This window comes from Motacilla alba, chromosome 12 (genome assembly GCF_015832195.1).
Source record: "Motacilla alba alba isolate MOTALB_02 chromosome 12, Motacilla_alba_V1.0_pri, whole genome shotgun sequence".
Lineage (NCBI taxonomy): Eukaryota > Metazoa > Chordata > Aves > Passeriformes > Motacillidae > Motacilla > Motacilla alba.
Window position 1 is genome coordinate 6,913,275 of NC_052027.1, and position 23,509 is coordinate 6,936,783.

Here is a 23,509-nt window from a genome sequence, read left to right on the forward strand (position 1 = left end):
AACACTTCAAATAATTGTGTTAAAAAGTATAAAGAGCAGACTGGGTTTCCATTTTTCAGTTTATCAGGTGCTAGTTTTTTTGTTTTCTGTGTACGTTTGGACCTTCCATATAGAAAGAAGGAAACTAAAATCTTTAGACATAGCAAGAGTGTAATTTTAAAACTGTCAGAACTGACAGGCATTTGAGATCTGTACAGGTTTCTGAAAGGAAAAGTCAATTTCAAGGTGTTTGCATCCTTAAAGTGTTTGTCAAATTATAGATTTAAATTATAATATTTAAAAACTCTTACTACAATTTACAGTATTACAGGAGTTTTTATTTACTTCTGGAACTTATTTCCATATATATATTTCTAATAAAAGGAATATAGCTAATAATAATTTTAAAAAAATTACCTGACAATCTTTTATGTAAAAATTTCCTATTATTCGTATTTTCTTCAGGTTTCTTTTCCAAAAATGGAGGCACAGAGAGAAGACCTTTACCATTCAGTATCTGTCCAGGGGAAGGCAAGGGTGGCTTTGGTATTGAGGGACAATTAAGGCCAGTCTTTATTGAGGAACTCACAGTAGTAGAACAAGTTGGACCAACAGCAGCTTTCAGTTGGGCACCATCTATCTTTGGATGAATCTTTTCCACTTTGACAGATGGAGTCATACTGTTATTTATGAAAAACAAAGAGAGAAAAATTGGGAAAAAATAAGCCAAAATATGTTATTATTTAACAACACCCTGATCTATTCCAAATATAAATGCAAACCTTCCTCCTACTATCTTTCTAATTTTCACATTTCTTATGATATCCATAATCTCTCCCGTCCTTTTCTCCCTGACACTTCAGAGTGTCCAGGGACTTCAGAAACCATTATTTGCATTCATGGACAGAGAGCATCACTGCAAACTGTCCAAAGGAACTGCAATGGACCCATTACACCCAGTGAGAAATGCACCATTCCGTAGCAGTAAATTTTACCAGCATTGCTGTCATCTCTCATGTGCAGGTTGAAAACAACCTGAATCAGAGTTAAAACTCCCTTATGATCAAAGTATGCAGATTACATCAAAGAATTAGGAGCCTCTAGTAAATGACCTTTATTCTTGGTGATTTAAGATGTAGCTTTGCAAGAGTTCTTCCTCAACACAGATATGAGTATTAACTATAATCTTTGACTAGGCTGTGGGAAACCATCTGGAGGAGTTTAAAATTATTATTTTCTAAACCAAAAACGCTCTGAAACAAAAGGAAACTTCCTTGACATAGCAGTGTCTATGCAAGTAATGACATTGAACTCTCTTTCAGAAGGCACACTCACATTTTGTCATGGGGAACTTTGCTGTGCTGTACCGAATGCATTAACCTGTTGTTTCCGCTGATCTGCAGCTTGTCTTTGGGTGATTTCAACAGCTTGGAATTTGATGATGATGCACTAGTACCTCCACTGGATGAACGACTGCTCCCACTTCCACTGCTACCTTTGTTTTTTGAAGGGAAAGATGAAATGAGGGAAAATACTGAAGAGGAGGGAGGAGTCAAAGGCGGCTTGCTGGAGGAGCTGTGTCTTCTTTCTGAAAGAGTGAAAAGGGGTTTTAAGCTCCCATACAGAAAGAATTTGTAAATACTTCATGTCATTTACTCCATTAACATTTTTCCTTTATTGTCTTGGGAGGTTCCCTGCCACACACAGAGCATAGAGGATTCAAGCCTCTCTGTAATCCATGAGGTTCCACTCAGTGCTGGTCTCCAGAGGGTTACCGGAATCTCTTTAAGCTTTGGGAGCTGCACATCTCAGCCACTAAAGCTTAGCTCTCCCTCCATTTTAAACAATCAGCTCTGGACCTCAGACACACAAAGCCAAGAGAACCCTGTCCTCAGGCCAGGCAAGCTTAAATATCACACTACCTTAAAGGATAAGAATTATCTGTAAGTATGTCTCCTAATTGTCAAAATTATATTGAATCCAACATTTTCACTATTACTTCATGACAAATTTCTGGTATGGTCTACCAGACCTCCAATACGGAACACCTCTGAGAACATCAGTTCAACTATTGACCTACACTAGGTTTTCTGAGCATTCTTGGTTTTGTTTGGTTGGGATTTTCCCCTCTTGTTTCTATTTAGCAGCAGCACCACTAAAAGCAGCAACAGATATTCTTCTACAAAAACCTGAGTATCTGAATTAAGAGAGATCAGGTTCCATCACTGGACGTGTTTTTTAATTAACACCAAACCATGAAAACTTCTATGTCGCTAGCACCATTTCAGGAAAAACAGTGTCTATTGTAAAGGCAGTTCTTTAGAACCATGAATTCTCAGAACACCTGGCAGCTTCCAGCTCTGCCTACACAGGCAAGGTAACAGACAGTGCGCTCACTGACACATGGACACCCGTGATTGCTCGAGGATCCGTGTCATCAACACCTACTTAAGAGACACTTCTGGCAATCAAGTAAATGAAAACCACAGGTCTAAGAGACACAAGAAAGAGGTCTGTCGGGACTGCAAAGGCAAGGGTAACACCTCTTTTGCAGCCAAGTATTGTTAGAGGTGCCCAAATCCACCACCGATCAATCTCGGGATCACCTTACAGATTTTGACTGGAGTGAGCTGTGGAAGCAGCAGGCTACTCATGGAGTTACAAATAGAGCCAAGAGTGACAGCCAAGTCCAGTGCAACCTGTGCAGAAGCCTGTAACGCTCTGGGAAATGTAAATTAGTACATCTGTGTTTGTTTCTGTGACCTATTTGGAAGCAGCACTTGATATGTGTTCATGAGCTTAGAAAAATAAAAATAATGAATAAATACAGAGTTTGGACTAAGAAAGAAACTGAACCAACTCCTGTGTGTTCCTCTGTTTAACTGCAACAATGGGTGCAAACTACCTAACAAATCCTCCGCAAAATTTTGCAAAGTACTCATCACTTCTGGATTGGTAATTGCCGGGAAGTGGAAAAGTCAAGTGTGAAATGCTCAACAAAAATACCAAACAAATTCAGTAACTTATCAGCAATCTCAAGGAACAACTGCTTTAAAATTGTATTATTTAAAACAATTAGTTATCAAAATCATCCACTTAGTTTTCTGGAACCAGCTGCCACTGAAGAGTCTGTAAATGAAATATTTTAGCATATTCATGCTCTAGTAAATGCCTGTGCTTCTAGTATGACGCAGTGCTTATTGCCAAATGGCTTTTTATAGCAATGGCAAGAATCCCTGAGCAGCTCTGTTAAGTTACTATTTGAGGAGCATTAGAGTTCAGTGATGCTACACCCTGTGAGATAATGAGAAACATTACTCAATACTCTTCCACATTCTGTATATTTAGAAAATTCAAAATCCAAGTGCTTATGACAGTTACAAATAACCTCCAATAAGCCAGTGGATGACTAATGCAATCCTTGGGAGTTTGTTATGATGACGTTGTCTCTCTGAAGGAAGTGAGACTATTACTTTCTTGAAAAAAACCAGCAGATGAAAGAAGAAGGGACTAGAATAAAACTGACAACCTCCTTGCATCCCATCAATTAGGAAGAAACTAGACAAAATAGTAATCCCAGCTATTAATCTGGATAATAGGAGTATTTATCTTCTGGCAACTGCAAACTGAGATGCTACGGCTATTTGCACAAATGTTCAACAGGCTCAAGCGAGTTTAATAGAAAGTGTTTTTAATTGGTGATAACAAAAAAAAAAAAAATCACCTAGAGAACTAAGATTAATGGCTGATCGTGCACAAGTTTTCAGTCTACCTGTCAGAAGATTTCCATATACAGACACACACACCCAGAAAAAAATCCATAAAATTAACTTTTTTAGAATTCTGGGACAATTTCTGAAGTAACACTGCAGGGCTGTGAAATCTTCACTTTTCACATCTGTGAATAACCACGACTTATGTTGTCTATCAACAAAACAAGAAGAATTTTCAGCTCATTTTTCATAACCTGCCTAAACCTATTTTTTTTGTTGACATACATACACATTAAAGTAGGGCTGCTCCTACAATTTGCTGATATTTAATGTTTCAGTCTTTTTATAACATTCATGGTTTTAAATGAAATCTACCTAAGAACTGTTTTGCAAACCATGTGAAGAGCACTGAAGTCTCATCTTAACAGAGAAAGCTAATATTATTTTTGAAAACAGACGTGTTAAGAATTGCATGTTTGATCTCATGAATATAGTTACAGACAGACTGCCACAGTTTTTACTGGAAAAATTACTACACAAACTGTCACTGAATAATCAAGACCACCATGCTTTTTATGCCAAGCATATTACAATAATAAATTCTACTAATCTTCTGCCAATTTAACATAGTTCCCATTTGTCATTAATTCTGTCTCAGCCTGAAAACATTTAAAAATATAACTATCTCCAGGTGTTCAGGCTGGCAATCACATCCTTTCCCTTCACATAACTCTTAAAGAGGAAAACAATTTTTTTATATCACGATTGCTTATATAGCAGATCAAAGTGATATTCCCATGTCTGCACCTGTATATGATGATTCTAAACTCTAAAATTTAGGGGAAGGAGGGGTTTTATTGTTTTTGTTGCTTGGATTTTTATGTTTTTTGGGTTTTTTTTGGTTGGTTTGTTTTGCTTTTTAAATATCAGAAAAATGTAAGCTTTGGCTTTGGACAAAGAACCAGAAAGTCTTCCTTGACGCCACAGCACTGGAAAGAATCTGATCTAAAATGACAGCTGTGTTCAACACTAAACTTTAACAGATAAACTCCTCTTTAAACACCTTTGCATTTGTACAACAGGATTGTGACACTGTGGAGAAAGGCTGGAGAGAGTTACAAAGCTGTGAAAAGAGATGGCATCCCAGCAAACGATGTCTCTGCTCCATGACCAGGGTAACTGTTAACTATCAAGCTGGAAAAAAAACAGTGTCTCTGTGCTACAGCTGAGCAAGTATTATAAATGCATCAGGCCAAAGGACACAGGACTTCCTGATAAAATAGATACTGATAATATAGATCTCTTCCAGAGCTTAAAAAAAGCTTTACCTGGCCCTTAGTCTGGGTGCCAATTTTGTTGGGATTTTTCATTCTATTTCCTACTAAGCATGCAGCAATCTCTGATAAAATGCAAAAAAGTAACCTGGAAGGGGCAGGAAAAAAAAGAAAAAAAAAGATGGAAAAAAAAGAGAAAGGTTCTCATTGTGTTTGGCTACTACTGCTTATTCTTCTAACAGTTGGACTTACTGTGATTCATGACTTATTGATATATTAAAAGACTATACCCTTTTATTTAAAAAATTGATTTTTCATAAAATGCCACTTTCTTTGCTGCATGCTTACCAAAAAAAAAGGAAAAAAAAAGAAAAGAGAGCAACAACAATCTTAAAAATTTTCAAGACATTCCTCCCAGGTTCATGCTTATCTCTCAAAAGCTAGCAAGTATTTTGTGCTGTTCATTCTCTCTGGGCATCAATTAATAGCTTTGGGCAGCAAATACAAGATGTACAGATCAGGTTTCATAAACCCATTTTTTTTATACTGACTCCTTACATAAGTACTGGGCAAAAAGTCAAGTGCCCTGTGTCAGTGCTGGTGCAGCTGCCGTACAAAGCAACCCAGGAGCACAGACACAACTTCGGTTCAGCTAGACATGCTGGAACTTCAGTGAACATTCAGTAAAAGAGTTAACACAGGTTAAGAGTATTGTGTGGAATAAGTGTAAGAGTACTGCTCAAACTATAGGATTAGATGTGTATATTGAAACAAAGTATAAAAAACCCTTCATGCTTAAGCAATTGTTATTTCATGTCTGTTTCACAAAGTATAAGCACAATAATCATGAAACTTAAACCAAACTTGTCCTTTTCTCTGTCATACTGAGCTACTGTGTGTCTTGTCATCTGAGAAATTTAGACAGGCATATTAAAACAAACATCATCTACCTGAGGATAAAAAAAATACTTATTTTCTGTCAGTAAGAGTATTTCATCCCTAGAATAATGGAGAGCTAATTGACTCAGAGAGCTAATTGCCTCGGTCTTCTCATTTCTCCAGGAAGCTCAGATCCGTGACATGACAGCAGAGCACAGACACTGCTATGGAAGGGCACCTCAACACAGCTCCAGATTTTACTCAGCAAGCAACTAAAATCCCTTTTGCAGCTCTAGTCCACCAGCACACTGACCTCATCACAACAAAGATTAAAAAAAAATTAGGTCCATAAGGATTTTGCAGGAGAAACTGGGAACTAAAACAATCACAGGCATGGCAGGCAAATTGCTCCTCCTTTGCTGCCACCCTGGCAGCGTGCAGCTGCTTGGTCTGTGCAGGAGCTTGATCTGCTGCTCACTCACTTATTGCTGCTTCATTATCCTGCTCTAATCACGGGACCTAGATACCAAGGATTCTGCCTTAATCTTCCACTGATGTCCCTTTAATCATGCCATCAATTCTGTGCCCACTCTAAGGCAGGATGAGGTCACTCCAACTGCGTGGTGTTTGATCTTACACACTTAGCTGAACAAAGCCATCTTCACTTCAGCAAGAAGGGTACAAAACAGATCACTTATGGAGCCCAAGCAACCAATGTGACAGACCAACAGGGCCTGATGGGCACCAGCACTGTCTGTCATGTCCTGAGATGCTTTGTCTCACTGTTTCATAAAAAACCATTGGTTTGCATCTGGCAGCTGATATTATTAGTTTATCAGTGCTAGCAAAACCACAAGAAGAAACCAACTGACAGTCACGTATGCTTGTGGCACTAAGAAACAGCCATCTATAATATCTTTTAAAAAGATAATGGCCAAGCAATACTGAGGCAACCTTATGTCTTGCACTTCCTCACTTGAGAAATGTTCAGCACAGTAAGTTCATCATTTTCCTAGACATTAATTTTGGAGAACTAAAATCCACTCACAAGTGATCACTGTGCAAAATATGTTCAATAAAGGTGTAATAAATTATGCATTAGCAGGGTCAGTTTTGTTGCTGCCACTGAAGAAAAGAGAGGTAGAAATGGAAAGTGATCATCCTCACTAGTAAGATTCTGAATGACAACTTCAGTACTTTGAAATATTTCAAAGAGGAGATAATTATGTAACTATAATTTAGCATAAATTGATTTTTATGGTATAACCACAGGATGGGTTTTAATTCTCTAGTAACACACATTACCTGGCCAGGAATTCCATCTCCTCTATGGTACCTGCTGCAAAATGGCCCCAAACCCAGCACACTTCCCCGACAGCCAAGACTACCATCACAGGGAAGAAGAGTGAGGAGCAGATTGCAAACACAGTTATTAGGAATATAACACTAAATTATTGTATTTCAATAAATAACCTTCAAGTATCTCCCTTCCCCAACTGCTGCCCTTCCACAACCTTTTTTTTTTTTCATTTTTCCTTATTTGTTACTAATCCTTTCAAAACCCCCTTGAATTCAGCACACAAGTAGTTCTGTAATCAATTTCCACAGGATTTAAAATTCCTCTGTAAAATACATGGGTTTTCCCCTGAAGCATCAAGCATAGTGCCATCCCAAGCCTGCAGACTGACTGGGGTTTTCTGTGTTGTGTAGTGGCAAACTGGAATTAAGGACACTCCAAACAGCTTTGCTTGAGCTCTTCAGAGCCCCCTCAGACCACCAGAACTCTTGAGAGCAGTGTGGGAAAACTGATAGAAGCAGGACACTAAATTATTCATGGAACACAACCACAAGCAAAAATGGAGCCAGGGAGATGAACTGTTGGAACATCTCCCCTCATCACCCAGAGAAGAATGCTCACTCCATCCTCCTCCTAGCTCAGGAGAACCCAAATGCAAGGGGGCTTTAACATCCAAGCCCAAACTTCTGGTACAGTTCCCCAAGGAACTTGCCAAGAGGTGTGGTCAGTAACTGTCCTGTAAATCTGTCAGGCACTGAAATACAAATATGGCAAAGTTATTATGGAAGGACAGCAGAGTGTCTTAGATGGTAACGGGGCCATGGAGAGATTACAACATCCACACGATGGACACTAATCTCTGTGTAGCCTGTTGATGACATGACAATACCTCACTGATTAAAAGGCAGGTATTAAGTCATTCCTCCACTATTAAAAAAACCCCTCTTATTTCTGAAATAAACTTCAGAAAAGTCACAGTGATGACAAACAAGAGCATCAGACAGGTAAGCAGTACAGATCAGCAGTGCCTCAAGATGCACTGGGGGTCAGCTTTGACACTCTGGGTCAGCTTTCTCAAAAATACCAGACAACAGTTTTCCACTGTTTATGTTTACCCTGAATGACAATTTTAAAAGCCTCAATTTTTCAAAAAAACGTATAAAGCAAATTCAAAATAAATACCTCACCCCAACATTATTCCAAAGTTTAATAAAAACTTTGGTAAGCAAAAGATTAATAAAGAATGGTGTGTTAAAAGATGCAAATAAAAAAGGGAACCACCACCTAATTTCTGCTTTTCTCTCTCTTGGCCCACTTTCTACCCAGAAATTAGATTTACATCTCTAACACCATGTTCTTCCTCTTCAGCATCAACAATGTTCCTGAGAAGACCTTCTCACATAATATAATATTGTCATGACTTCAGATGTGCTCACCTATCCAAATGCCTGCCTGGCTTCCATCTTCCTAATGCTTCTATTCACACCAGATTGGGAATTCAATGTTTTCCCCTGTAGCTATTTCTTTATACCTAGCAAACTTTGAATCTTGTATGTTGACAGTCAGACTCAGTTCTGTTACAAAAGAAAAGGTGCTGGCAATGAAAACTTGCTTAAAAGCGGTTAGTGAACCAGAATACAAAGGGGGCTACAGCTAACTCAAATTTCTGAAGATGGGCATAAAAGAAAAACCTTGAAATGGAAAGCTCTCCACACAAAAGAGATCAACAAGAGGGAGTTGACTTTGTTTTGAGCATAGAAATGGGAGGAAATACCACAGGGTGTACATGAAAATAGTGATGTCAGCTAAGGAAATCATATTCTTTGATTTTGTCACTAAGAAACTAGAGGATAAAAAGACACTGACCACAAATATTTTTCTTATGTACTGCATTACTAACTAGTGACATCCACTGCCACACTACAAGAGCTTTGTAAGACTAAAAACTAAAATATAAACACACACATGGCTATTTGAACTGGCCAACCTCAAAGCCCCTCTCTGCTGATGGAAGTGAAGAGGGAGCTCCTGGGGCTCTCTCTGCTGTCACACCTGTGTCTCACCTGCCTCACCTACAGATGTGAAAACCCTTGTGCTTCCAGAGGGCACTCCACACGGAGGGGCAGTGCCCGCCTGCAGGAAAAACTCACGAAATGAGAACAGCATGTGGTTCTGCCTGCACAGCTAGCACTCCTCTTTCTGTTCTGAGGTTTTAAACACAAAATGTTTAGCTCTTTCACAATGGAAAAGGACTATGGGAAGCAAATCATTGGTATTGCAATATTGTTCAAATTTCCAAAATCTGAAATCCCTTGAGATGTAAACACTCAATTTGCAACATCAGTGGAAAGCAAATAACTCTGTTTCTTCTTTTAAGTGAAATCCTTACATTACTTTACCTCAATTAAACATTTTTAGGCATTAGTAAGTTTCGAAGGATAAAAAAAGATCATCGCTGCTTATTTCATTATCACTGATCAATCACAATTGGCATAAAACAACTGTTTTCATGTTTAAAAACACTGGCCACGTTAAACTTTACACTAATTAAAAATTTACTGCAGCAAAATCCTAGGGAAATCACTAATACAGTCAAATGAGGTCACAGACCTACTGTGCCTGCACAATAGTGTCTTTCAAATTAAATATTACCAGCCTTTTCACACTTCCTTTTGAAAGAATGGAGCAATGCTGTAATTAGGATGTGCTAACTAAAATGTTTGTGCAGTTTAACCTTTTAAATGAAAAACACGACTGCACTTGACACATGCAGGCTGTGCCTGCGTTTCCCATTTCCTCTGGAGCCCAGACCCTCCTGCCCACAGCCAGCCATCCGCAGAGTGCAACACGAGTGTGCTTGCCCTCTGATTTATAAATTACACGGCTGAGCACGCCCAGAAAAACTAGCTAAAATGAACACACTCTTACTAGTTTCTTTAATTAACATTTTGATTAACAGCTGCTAATTTATCTAAGGGGCTGACGGGACTGAAATCGGCTGTCTAACGTTCGGTCGCTATTTTTTTCTCTCGCCAGTCTCCCCATCTGAGCTGCGGCTTTTGGGGCTTTTCAGGTTTCCGCAGGGAATGAACTCAAAAAAGCATTGTCTGGCGCTGAGGGGCACTGCCTGTGCCGGGCCTGCAGCTCCGAGGATCAGAGCTCCGGGGTTTGTCCCTGCCCGTGGCCAGCTCGCTGCCCGCCCGCTTTTGGAGCCGTGCCAGACGGCTCCGGTGACATTTCAGAAGGGCTCACGGGGCCGCTTGCAGTGTTTAATCCCTCGCTGTGGGATTTTCCACGCCGTGCACAGAGCTCGCCGAGGCCGCGGCCCCGCAGGGAGTGCGGCCACATCCGGGCCGGCCTCGGGCGCCCCGCGGCCACCAGTGCCCCCAGAGCGCTGCCCAGCGCCGGCCTGGCCCGAAACCTGCTGGCACTCCGGGGGTGGCAGCGGCACTGGTCAGACGCTGCCAGGGCCCAGGCTCTGTGCATCTGCCAGGCCTTGCCAGCGGCTCCAGGACAATTTCTCCAGCAGACGTGTGCCTGTCACCAGCCGCCCCACCGCGGGTGACACGGCCCAGCCTGGGGGCACCCACCACCCCCAGAGCGGCAGCTCCCTGGGGTCTCCCTGCTCTGAGGGACACAGTCCCTGCCACCCTGGCAGAGACTCCTGCTGTGCTTTTCCAGCAGCAAAAATTCACTCCACTCCACTGGCCTGGACTTCCAGATGGGTCTCCACATCCTAAGTCTCCGCGCTTTGAGGTCTGACTGTCAAGGTCTGATTTCCACCCAAAGCCAGCACATGGACAGTAAAATCTAATTTTTACCAAATGATTAACTTCTGGAACTTTTCCTAAGTAACCGCTTATAAAAATTACAACGTATCTGCTGACAAAAGGAATAGGAAAAACCAGTTTGTGGCTTTTGCTCTTATTTTAAGTAACCATAATCAAAGCTGAAATTTTTGGTCTTCCCTCACTTATCAAATTACACACAAATTCATTTTTAAAACCAAGCAAATTACTTTTTCACTAAAATAATAAGTTTGCCAAGAAGAGAGGCAGCTGGCTTGTACAAACACCTTTGTGTATTAGCATCAGTGTGTTATAATACTACTTTTCTTCATTAAGAAAGTTTAAACAGAAGAAGGGAGTACCATTTCAGCAGACTGGGCTTTGTTAGGGTTGGGGGGGTTTTTTCTTTATTTAAAGAAACTTGCAGAAACCTGGAGTTTACTGCTTCCATTACCAAGCTTAGAAATGAATACTAAATCCTAAATCACACAGACACTAAATACTAATGTTCCCACGTCTATGCACTCAGAATACTAGACAACAACCAGCTACTCTGTGGCTCCAAACTTCAAGAAGTTGACAGCTCATGTCACCTATCCATTAATTGTTAATGACAACTGAGGAATACCAAGACATTTCCTCGGATTACGCTGTTTTTAAAACACTACTCCTTCCACCACTAAAATTAGTACCAGAGGCATGTGTGTTTTTTAAGGATTTGTTTCTACTGTACAGCCCTCTACTTCACACCCTTAATTAAAACTGGGTAAGTCTCCAACACATTTTAGCGGTTCACAAAATTCTTGACTTCAAAATACTATGTGGGGAACAAGCACTGATGTATTTGCTAGAAACTAGAATTCTAAGTCTTTGATTTGGCCCATTCTTATTTTAGGGACAAGAGGGCAAGTAAGTTTTATTTTGTTGCTTGTTCCACAAATAAACTGACCAAGATCAGGCCATGTAATTCCCACATGGAACAATGCAGAAAGCTGTTTTCCTTCTGGGTAAGAGTGAGGACAAAGAACCCAACTGCTAAGAAACCCCAGCAGCTGGGCATCAAGGCAGGAGCAGGAATGGAAGGGAGAGGCATGACGGGACACTCACAGAGGGAGAGAGCAGCCTGGGCCCACGGGAAGGCACACAATGGCACAGAGAATACAAAGGGATTTTTTGCCTGCTTATGTTATAGCAGGAGTATATATGCCAACTGCCTCGATGCAGGCATTTTACCTGTTATTTTCCAATGTCTAAGAGCTTCTAAGTAACACTACGCAGTTTCACCTTGAGATGGATTGTGCGTGTGGCACAGTGAAATCATGTGCTGCCAGTGTACTGTGACAAATGCAAAAGTAATTTTACTTAACGTAGTAAAAGCAACCCATTATGTAAGGCAATGAAATTAGTAAGTTCTTTTCCTGGTACTAAATATTGCAAGAGGTTTTATTTTCTATCAACAATACTTGAAGCCATTGAAAAAAAAAAACAACCCAAAACATCAACAACATTAGATTCAATAGAAACACTCATAGCATCAGTTAATACCTGACTTCAGAAGGCTAAAATTAGCCCTGCAAGCTGTGATAATGCACTGTGCAGATCCATACACAAAGAACACCCACCTGCACACGCCGCTCGCTCCCGAGGAACGAGGCTGCAGACAGGAGACTCCTGCTCTGGCACCAGGACAGGGCAGGAGGGAGAGAAGCAGTTTGATATGAATCACTGCAGAGAAACTAATTTCCAGGTCCTTGGTGTTACACAATCACCCAAGAAGGACAACTTGAACTGTGCCAAAGCCATTGCAATGGAAGAAAGTTTGCTTCCTACCACTCCAGATAAAGAACAGCATCAACCCCCTCTTTTATTTTCTCGCTGAACACATGAAACACAAAAAGGTATTTATATAATTTGTGATGCTATCACTACATACACACATACAGTAGTTCCCTTGTATGAATGAGTACTGCAGAATGTCAAGGAACTGAAAACAAACAAACAAGAATAAAAGTGGGGGAGTGGAGAGAATCCAGAAGTTGAAGTATCCTGCACATTTTGCATTGCCAGGAAAATTGATTTTAAGAATAAAAATTCTCCAGCCAATCTTTTACTTGCATTACATTTCTTGTCTGGTTTTGTAAAGTGAAATAAATGCAGCTCTATCACATCTCCTTCCACTTGTCTACATTACAGTGTTCTGTATTTCAAAATTAGGCTGATTGTAGTAAAACTGAAGAGTTGGATTTGAGATGCTGCCCTCCCACCCCCTGCTGGGAGATGTTCTGAAGATACTGGTGTTTATCATTAACAATAAAAGCAGCATTCAGACAGCAAAGGTAGGACTTCTTGGTACTGTTACAGAAGGAAGGCAGGAAGATCTTTGCTGGCTGGACACCATGAGCACATTCCAGCCCAGTCGTGCACATGTCTTAATAAATTGGCCAGAAAAAAAAAAAAAAGGCAAAACACAACATGAAACCTGAAGCTCTGTCTGTGCACAGAGCAGGAGGTGCTGCAATTGGAGAGTGATGGCAAAACACACAGGACAAAGCCACAGACAACCAGGCTTCACTGTCTTTACCGCATATTAAGACTCACTTATCCTTTCTCAAAATTCAGCAAACTTGGGCACCAGTTTCACAACCCCTTTAAACTGGCTGGTTCGAGCTAATACTGCCACAGGCAAAAAGCATTCCTGCCCTCTCCCCCAATCCTGACCACTCAGTCTGAGACTCTGCACCATCTGCTCTGTCCACAACAAAGAGCAGAGCCGTCCGCTCAAAGCCTGACAGTGTCACAAACCAAATGCCTGCTTGTGCCAAAGCTGGCAGTGAACTGTGCGAGGACTAGCAAGAATTAAACTGTGACTTGATCCCACGGAGAGGGCTGCAGGCGTAAGAACTGGGCACAAAAACCAACTGGGTTATGAGCTGCAGTAATAAGTTTGCCAGTTCCTAGAATCTTTGAGGGGTACACAGAAAAAAATCAGACTTCCAAGGAATTTCATCTGATTGATATCAACAGTGCATAAGCTGGGCTTGCTTACACTGCAGCCTGCTTATGTTTACATTTAGTACTGTCTAAGATGATTTTGTTGTAAATATTTTGCTTTAAAGAGATTGTTTGGTTACTGGCTACTATTATTATTCTTCCTGGAAGGAAGAGAATAATGGGCCTTGAGCCAACATCAAACATTGTAAAGTTGATCAATTGAAGACTCCAGCATGATTACTTAGAAAATCAACTTTGCTGCTATGGGGGGTGCATGGAAAGAACCCCTCAATTTGCTACATGACACCACAAAGCCAGCCTTAGCAAAAGAGCAGCAAAATCACCAAAAAAAGTAGTTCTATTGCCTTTTATTTGGAAACGAGTGCTCTGAAGTACCAGCATGAATTAAATTCCCAGAACCACAAGGCAATGGATTTTGAAATACGTGGATTTTTTTTTCACTAGCAGCTGGAGTGTTTTATATGCTGCATAACAAAACAAATATATTGGGCAAGATTACTGGTTTTGATGTTTTCTTTTCCAAGTGAGCAAGCTTAGAAGTTCCTCAGGTTTCAGAAAACTGGAGCGAGTCCAAAATAAAATAGATGACTGAGTACAGAGGAACAACTTGACAGGCTTGTTGGTGCACAATCAAGTGACAGCATTTTATGCCTTAGTATCAACTCCACTTACACAACATGCTTGTTTACACCAGAAAAAGAAAATATAACTGCTACTCATGCAGCGCATGTGCACACATAGAACGAAGGTATCTGTACAGAATTATGTCATTTCCAGGGACTAAAATCAGGAAAGGGCATCGAGTCCATTAGATTTCAAGTGTACAACCACAGCTATTGTGAATCTCTGCCACCTGGACAACTGGGACAGGGCAGAGGAAATAGCAAACGGTCCAGGAGCTCTGCAGGGCTTTCACCACATCCTAACTATCTGCCAACTCCAGCCTTCCTAGAGATGTTCTTGTAATCACAGAAAATCGAGATAAGTATGGCCCTAAAGGTCAGTGCCCATCCTCAATCTCAATAGAGATGAATCCTACAGAGATACAAACTTGGCACTGACCAGTTCCTAGGAGTCATTCTCAGTCTGTGGCAAGCAAAATGTGAGCATCAAGCCTTGCAATACCACACACATATATAACTTTATATAATTTCTGTGGCTATTAAAGCAGTCCCAGGTATTTTTAGAAGCTCGCTGGTGGATTGCTTTGTGACCCACACGATGACCTTTGGTCAAATAGTACATGTCACTGTGATGGGGAGGGGACTGAACTGTGGCAGTTTTAAAGCCTCTCCTCTGACCTTAGAGGCCAGGAGAGAGCCAGTGTGGCATCTTTCCAGGCATAGACATGGTTACATGTGGCTTGTCAGAGGCTGCAAGCCAAAATGGAACTGAAGAAAACGAGTGCTAGCTAGTCCTATGCCAATGATGAGCAGGGCCAGAGCTTTTACAGAGTACTCTAGGGCTTGTCATTATAATCTAGAAAAGTGAAAAGTAGTAAAAACAATTACTTCATGAAGCCCACCCCAATACAGCAGAAAACCAAAACACTTAAGAACTCAGGTGACAACTTGAGCCATGCAGTAACAAAAGAAACACAGCCAATTTTCCTCTTAGCAAGGGGAAGAGCCATGAATTCCCTGTGAATACCACGTGTACCATCACACAGTGATGAACAGCTCTTAAAACTCCCAGTGCACATCACATAAAAATGACAGCTCCAACCCAGCTCTACAGATAATCTTCAAACATCGCAAAGTTTTAGGCTCAAAGGTGGAAGGGTGCCCTGAAAGGGGCACACCTTCTACCTAATGCACAGAATTCACCACAATGCTCCACAGAAACCAGGGCTTTTCCAAGAGCCAGACATGACAAACAGGTTCTTTGCAACCAGCAGGGTTAGACAGGGAGGACACAGCACAAAATTGCTCCTGGCCCGGCAGAGGGAGAAAATCCTGTGAGGTAAAAACATAAGAAGGTGATCTGGCTAAAAGAGAAGGCTTCCTTTCAGAAAGCTACTTCATATAGAATTGTAAATTAGAGGTTTTCTGACAATCTTGCCAAACAACAAGGAAAAACTCAGTTATGTAGGAACTGCTTCAACCCTGCAGGAGCCTGGTCTAATTGCATCCTTTACAAAGCAGTGCAGAGGGAGAGTGTCACACCAACCTGGGCAACTCGTTATCGGGGAAGAGAGAACAGAAAATAGGACAAGAATCTCTTGACAGTGGTCCTTCTTTCTCTATTGCAACTTGGTGAAACAAAAGAAGATCGCTGCCTTTGTGGCCAGCAGCACTCTGACACGGCAGAACTTGCATAAAGTACAAATGTTTTTCCTACATTTTTTTTGGTATTGTTGAAAAGATTAACCTGCTTCCCAGCTGCACAACAACTGCAGGAACATCTACGCAGAGTAAAAAAAATTATTTTCTATACAAACACTACATTTTGTATTTGTTTCATCAATAGGAGATAATAAGGTTTGGAAATATTTTGGCTGTTACTGCCTGAGATAGCTAATGATGGCCTATTAGACAATAATATTATCACAAACTTACATAAAATAACTTATAATATTTATCTATTCCCGTTTATTTTCTACAAAGATATTTTTAATTGATCCATACTGTTATGGAGCTCTCACAGAGCTGGATAATACAAGAGCTAATCAAAGACTGCTACTGAAAAGCTGTTTGAATATCTGTTACAGGTAGACACAACACACCACTTAGAAATCTGAATTGCCTTCCAGGCCATTTACATTACTTGAATATAATTATTTAGTGTTAAACTGAATTAAGCCTAATGAGAAGCTTAAGAAGGTGGCATTAATGGTGTTATTTTGAAAGTGAATTTGACCCTGCAGACCCTGCAGTTATTTATTAACTTTAAAAAAAAAGCCCTCTGGTTATTTGATTGCTTTTCGTCAATAAACTTACAGGTTTCATTGTATAGAAAGTGTAATACACTCCCTCTTCTGGTTATATCTTAAAAACACAGTTTCTAGACTTAAAGTGTATCATATGTTAGTTTTTAAGTGTATCATGTTGCTCGGAAGGAAAAAACCCTCAAGGCAGTATCATGTTTCTTTTTAAAAAGCCAGCAAACTGGTGATCAAAACCGAATAAATAACAGGTGAATACTACTTGACATAATGCCCAACTAAAGTAAGTAGCAGCTACTTTTTAGCTGTGTCTAAAACCAAAATGTTATAGATTTCTTTTAATTTGGTAAGAAAAAATATTGTCCCAAGTCTTTCCGAAAGCTTGACTCATGCCTAATGCCTGGTTACCATTCAGTACACTATTGCTGTAGGTAAGAATTTAGATTTTTAAATGCTGCCTACTTTTCCACAGGTGGCAGTTGAAGTACCTGCAAAACATTGTTTTTATGTTGGTCCAGCATGATTAACTTTTTTCCACCTAGTACACTACACCTCATCTTCCCTGGGGGAAATTCTAATAGCAAAAGCTGCTGAAGGCTATACATACATCCTACTGTCTAAAAATATTATTCACAGTATGGAAAATGAGAATGGTGGAATAACATTAAGAAGTCCAAACAGAAACAGTAAAAGCAATGCAAAAGAAACCAAAAGATGAACTATTACTAAGTGCACACAGATGCCTATATCCATCTCTTCCCTTGATGCTCAGTGCCTGATAAAGCCAGAAGATGTGTGTCAAGCAGGACACATTCTTGCTGCCCTCACCCCTCACCAAAATGTGCAAAATCCAAGAACATCACAGCATTACACAAACCACATTAATAGTATTGCTGCCAAAACACTGAGAGAGGAAAAACTTGTGAAAAAGCTTTTGTTTGTTTTGCCCTGTTTAGCCTCTCCTCCTTTCTACCACTTTTCCCCTTGTTACAGAGTAATAAAACCAGCACTGTACCTACTTCATTCTCCCTCCTCCAAGGTAATTTTGTCCTAGCTTCCTCCTCATTGTCTTCATCTATTTCTTTTTACATGTATTTTACTCAAGTTCTTTGTTTTACATTTCCCTTTTTAGCTATTCCCCAGTGTCCTCTTTTTCCCCTCTTTGGACACACACACACACACACAGACTGCAAACCACTTAATTCCAGCTGTGCTGAGGCAGCCCTGCCAAAGCTGTGCACCACTGCCCCAGGCAGGTACTGCAGAGCCAGCTGTAGTGGGTGCACTGGTATCTTCACAAAAAGCAATGTAAAAGATGGTTACTGATGGTATTTCCTATCTGACCTATGATAGGGGCTTGCAGAGAAAAAGAGACCATCCCAAACACAGCAGTTCTTCAAGAGTCAGATGCTGGGATGAGAGGGTACAGTCTGTGCAACTGGAAACTATGTATTTCTATGGGGGGGGAAAAAAAAGGCAAAAAACCAACCAAAAATTATTTTCTTCATGACAGTTCAATACCCAAAACAATTTTACAAGCTTCCCAGAATACTCCTCCCTGGAATCACAAAGCGCTGTGGTATTCACTGAGGTTTGCAGTTCTTGGAATAATCTACACAGTTCATGAGAACACACTTCTCCCCAAAAAACAAATGAGAAAGTCCTCATAAATAATTCATCTGCATGTGGTTAGCTTTTGAAATTAAACTACAACTAACCCCACCCTCCAACACCAAGTTTGTATTTCCATGGCTCTGACAAATTCCCATCTCTCCAGAACAGCAGAAATTAGTCTTTTTTTTTTTTTTTTTTTACTTCAACTCAGTCTTCTTCCGCCTCCCCAGCTCTTAAACAGGTTGCAGCTCCGTTCCCCTGCACCCAGCTCAGGGCAGTGTGCCAGAGCCTGCGTGCCCATGGCCTGCCCTCAGTGTGCGCCACCTCCCCTGGCTGAGCTCCAGCCTGGAGGAGTGGCTTAGGCAGTAGAAAGAACCCTTTTAGCTGAGAAGGAATCCTTCCAAGGATGTGGATCACGTAAGCTGATGCAGAATGGCCTTCCCTGACCCTGCAGAAAGTCAGGAATGATGGCTGGGAGAGCTGTGTCCTGCTCTGCGTGCCATTTCCGCTCACAAAATGAGTTCTGGGTGACGAAACTCAACCTTGATTCTAGATTGGTTAAGTCCCCTCATTGTCAGTCATTTTTAATTGTAGAACCTGATGCAACTATCCCACCTGGCTACCTTCAAAGTGAAGCTGTAGTCATATACACTCAATAGCAGCTTTTTATTGGAATTATTGTTCTCTTTAGATCTTATTCCAATCTATTGATCAACACGCTTTCTCCCTCTTGCTGAACTACTGTTTCTGTGATAGTGAACATGGCACTGCTTCTTCTTTTCCCACAAAGATAAATATTTGCTTTTCTTTCTTTCTTCCCACTTGTTCTTCCCCATCAACATTTGTTTTGAAAAGAGAGCAGTCAGTCCCAGCGTCCAAACAAATACCAGCAAGGAGATCACTATAAAGAATCAGGGTTCTCATGGAACCCTTGCATGATTTTGTATGTTAGACTAGTTTTAAATATTTTAACATTTCAGTAAGAGTAGAATAGAAAAAACATACTCTCTCTTCAATATTAAAATAAAGGATTTTTTAAAGCCAAAGGATTTTTAAAGCCAATATTAAACCAAAAGGACTTTTGCATCTAGGTCTTCTCCTATGGCAGAACAGCATAAAATTAATTTAACATTAACCAGAGGTAAGAAGAGCCTAAAGCACACCAAGCACCTGAAGTTTCTAGTATTTTAGCACACACAGTGCTGTTGAGAGAATAACATGAGTTCCATGGTAAGCAGTAAACTGAATAATCAGTATCTCCTAAATCTGAAGCTGAACATCACCTTTTTTCTTAGCCGATACTTAAAAATTGCTTCATGTCTTTAACCAGAGCTTGACAAACTCACATACCCACAAAAAAGGAGGAAGTTGTAGTAGAAAACTGCCATCAACTTCTCAAACAGATTCCCTGTACTTTCATGTAATAAATAAAGACCAAAGCCATTCTGTGCACAAAAATAATCTTCTGCATGTGAACAGTCTGTGATGATACAAGTAACCACAGCACCGAACTCCACCGCTCTGTAAAATCTGCATGGCACATTTGGTATTCAGCTAATGGCTTGGGGGTGCACATTTCAAAGCTCAAAAATATGTTTACAGAGTTTCTTTCCACATTATAATAATTTCTTATTTAATGATGCATTATTTAAAAATGACTAAATAGCCAGCTGAAACTTTTCTTTTCCTTCTGAAACGAATCCTCTGGTGACCTCTGAGCACATTCCCTGCTATATGCCAAGATTCTTTCAAAAGATAGTGAATTTCACAAATTTCTACTAAGAAATTAAACTAGTTGTTGCTGGACCCACAGATTAAGATCCAGCTGCTGGAACTTGGACTGTGTGAAGTATTGTGAGAGGACTGTGCATTTAAACAGAAGCTCCTGAACAGAAGCTGCCAATGATAATTTGTTAAAACATATACATTAACTGGAGCCATAATGTGCCAAATGCCACCTGTGCATGTTTGGCAATATGCTTGGCAGATTGCTCCAGCACATCTGTGACACCCCACAGAATATTCAGGTTTTATTTTGGCTGTTAGACTTCTACAGAAGATCACGGATACCTAAGAAAAACCTTATGATTTATAAAAAGCCTTTTCACACTGCTTTAAAAAAGACTTTAGTGAACAGTGGACATTAATTACTGAAACAAATTGCTTGCTGCCAAAAGTATGCAGGCCACAATGAAGACTTATCCCTCTAAAATGAGGATGAGCTCAAGCAATCTCCCACAGGAGAAAAAAAACACAGGCACAAAAAAAACCCCCAACCAACCAACAATCCAGTCCTCAGGTCCAATGGCTTTGGAAAAAGATTCAGTACATTCCTTTCTTTTCTTATCAGCTTCAAATGCTGCCTTGTACAGACACTTTATCTTTGACTTTGTAATCCATGAATCCATGCTAAACACTCTCTTACTCAACTCTAAACAAGCAATACATACACAGCAACTTAAAAACATTGAATGCTGACAGATTTTCCTGAACAATTGGCTGCTGCCAAATTTAACAAACATACAGTAGGACAAATTTATATTCAATTCATAGTGTGAGAAGAACCCAAACACGTAACACTGCAGGGACTGTAATACTTATGTATGACACACATCCAAATTACATCAGCACGCCAGCAGAGATAGTTAACAGATCATTTTTCTCAATTAAAATCACAAGTATCACGTGTTCTCTCTGAATCCAGGCACTTAACACCAAGACAAAAAAACCCCTTTAGGACTCTCGAAGTGGAGACCTGCAAATGAAAGGTGGGTGTGGGCCCTGGCTGAGGGAGGAAGGACCTCGGTTACACAATCAGATGAAGGAGAATCACAAAAGACCTCGAACTGACTCGGAGGATGGACCCAAGTAACCAGCAAACATCTCTTTCTCTACTGCCAGGATCTGCCCTCCAAGTAAAAGGTTGTGTGATGCTCTATTCCAATTCCACAACTTCCTAGAAACCACAATAGATGACTGGCATATCTGTGTAGGAACCCTGCTTCTGATTCAGATACTTCATGTTTAAACCTGCACTGATTGGAAACCAAAATGTTTAAGCAATTCCCCATCAGCTCTCAGGACAGCAGCAGCAGGCAAAGCTCCCGGTGGTTGCTCACCTTTGCCACTGTGCCAAACCCATGGAAATTAATCAAAACACTTGACATAGCTTTTTAATGACTCAACAGCCCAGCACACTATCATCATCTCTTTCCAACATGTACTGTATTCATGGTTTTCACAATCACTACATGAGTCACAGGCACTCTCGGTGTAAGTTTTACAGGTAGCCTTCATTATTATTGCTGAGAGTTTAACCCTACTTTGTATTCATGGAAACTAAGGCACAGAGGGGGAAAAAAACTATGGGGGAAAAAAAAAAAAAAAAGGAAAGTTAGAAGGAAGAAACCCCACACATCTCTATGCTGATGCTACTTTCACACTGCTGAGCTCTCTCTTAGCCAGAGCAGCCCAGCCAGGGCAGAGCAGCAGCTCTCATTAGCCAGGAGGCTGATAACCACAGGGAGATGAGATAAACCTGTGGAACAGCTGAAATGCCAACAAAAGGTCACACAGCCTGAAAACCACGGCACTTCAGGGCTTCCACGAACAACCTGAAATAACTGTCACGATGGCTTCCTCAAAGAGCAACCTTTGGGTGCAGCACAAGAACTGTATCTACCATGTCTTGGGGGAGGAAAGAAGTGTTAAGGAAATCAAAGGGAGTCGGGCACATCCCGCTGTCCTGAGGAGCGTGACAGCTGGCACACCATCATCCAGGGTGTAGAGAAATACTCCTGGAGAAAAACACTTTCTGGGAATAGGTCATCACGATAAGTGATCCCAGGTGCTTCACCCACAAGACTCAGTGCCTGAACATTTTATCTTTTTTCCATCTTTCACCTCTGAACTGATCTTGACTCATCTAAGGAAGGTGCTGATACCATGAAAGTGCAGCCATTCACAAAGCAACAGCATGAACAGGAGCAATAAAGGGCTGCAATCACTTGCCTGCCCCCCAAATGAAAACAGCTGTGATCTGACAGAACAGAGGATTTGTCTTGAACCAACTTTTCCTTGGCTGGCTGGCTGGCTTGCTCCTGCCCCACCATGCCCCCAGCAGCACTGCCACCCTAAGCCAAGGGGCTAAAGCCATTGGACTGCCCTGCCAGCCAGCTACTGTACACAGGCTAGAAAGAGTGCCACAAGCTGACTTCAGATATCTCATTATATTGGATTGTTCTTAAAAACAAACCTGCATGTGGTGTTACACATACCAGCTTTACAAATCAAGCACAGTACATGAATCAACACCACTGACTAAATTATTAAAATGGAAATTCATAGCCCAGACACATGGTTGGATTGCCTAAAAAAGTAAAATTTAATATTAGTATCTTTTCTAGTCAAATGCATGAAATAGAAAAGAGCCAGTTACATAAACAAATCTGTCATTTGTATCAATAAAGTATTTTGCTAAAAAAGTTATATATTCTAACTAAATTAATAAGGTTACATTTAAATTATTTCTGACTATTTAAGGTCCAGAGAAAAAAGCCAGCATATGTCCTGCAAAGCACTTTCAGCCTACCTAGTTAAGTAGTTTATCACAAATATGCTTTGGAAGAAATTAATTAGCTCATTATGATTAACTAATAGTTTGTTTAGCTTTCCTTTGACAAAAGTGACATTTTAACAGAGCATATTCTACTACTTCACAAAACAAAGTTTCACATGACAAATTTCAAAGAACACCAAGTACAGCAACACACACCACCAAGAGCTATAGAATATTTTAAGAGATTAATACTTCTCTGGCAACAATTAAAAATAAGAGACCCTAAGAACATAACAAAAAGATACATTGATGGACTGCAAATTTTCAGAATTTTTCAATCCCTGAAATCGTACCATTGATAAAAAACTTAATTCAAGGTGAGCTAACTGTGGTGAATCCAAAGAGTGCTTTACCTTCTTGTTATCATAACACACTTTTTGTTTTAAAATAACCATGGTTTGAGGACTTCAGCAATTTCCTTCTCCTGAACTATACTGTTAAAAAAAAAATA

The 23,509-nt window shown here is 40.4% G+C and overlaps 1 protein-coding gene across 6 annotated transcripts in view; it reads right to left on the reverse strand.

Moving 5' to 3' along the window:
- Positions 1-23,509, reverse strand: part of ATXN7 (ataxin 7) — an 86,579-nt gene that overhangs the window by 10,385 nt on the left and 52,685 nt on the right. For all 6 annotated transcript variants that reach the window (XM_038149323.1, XM_038149320.1, XM_038149319.1 and 3 more), the window contains 2 exons: positions 1,315-1,567; positions 397-659 (listed from right to left, as the gene is read on the reverse strand). In XM_038149323.1, the coding sequence (XP_038005251.1) occupies positions 397-659; positions 1,315-1,567 (516 nt within the window). The remainder of the gene's footprint in view (positions 1-396; positions 660-1,314; positions 1,568-23,509) is intronic.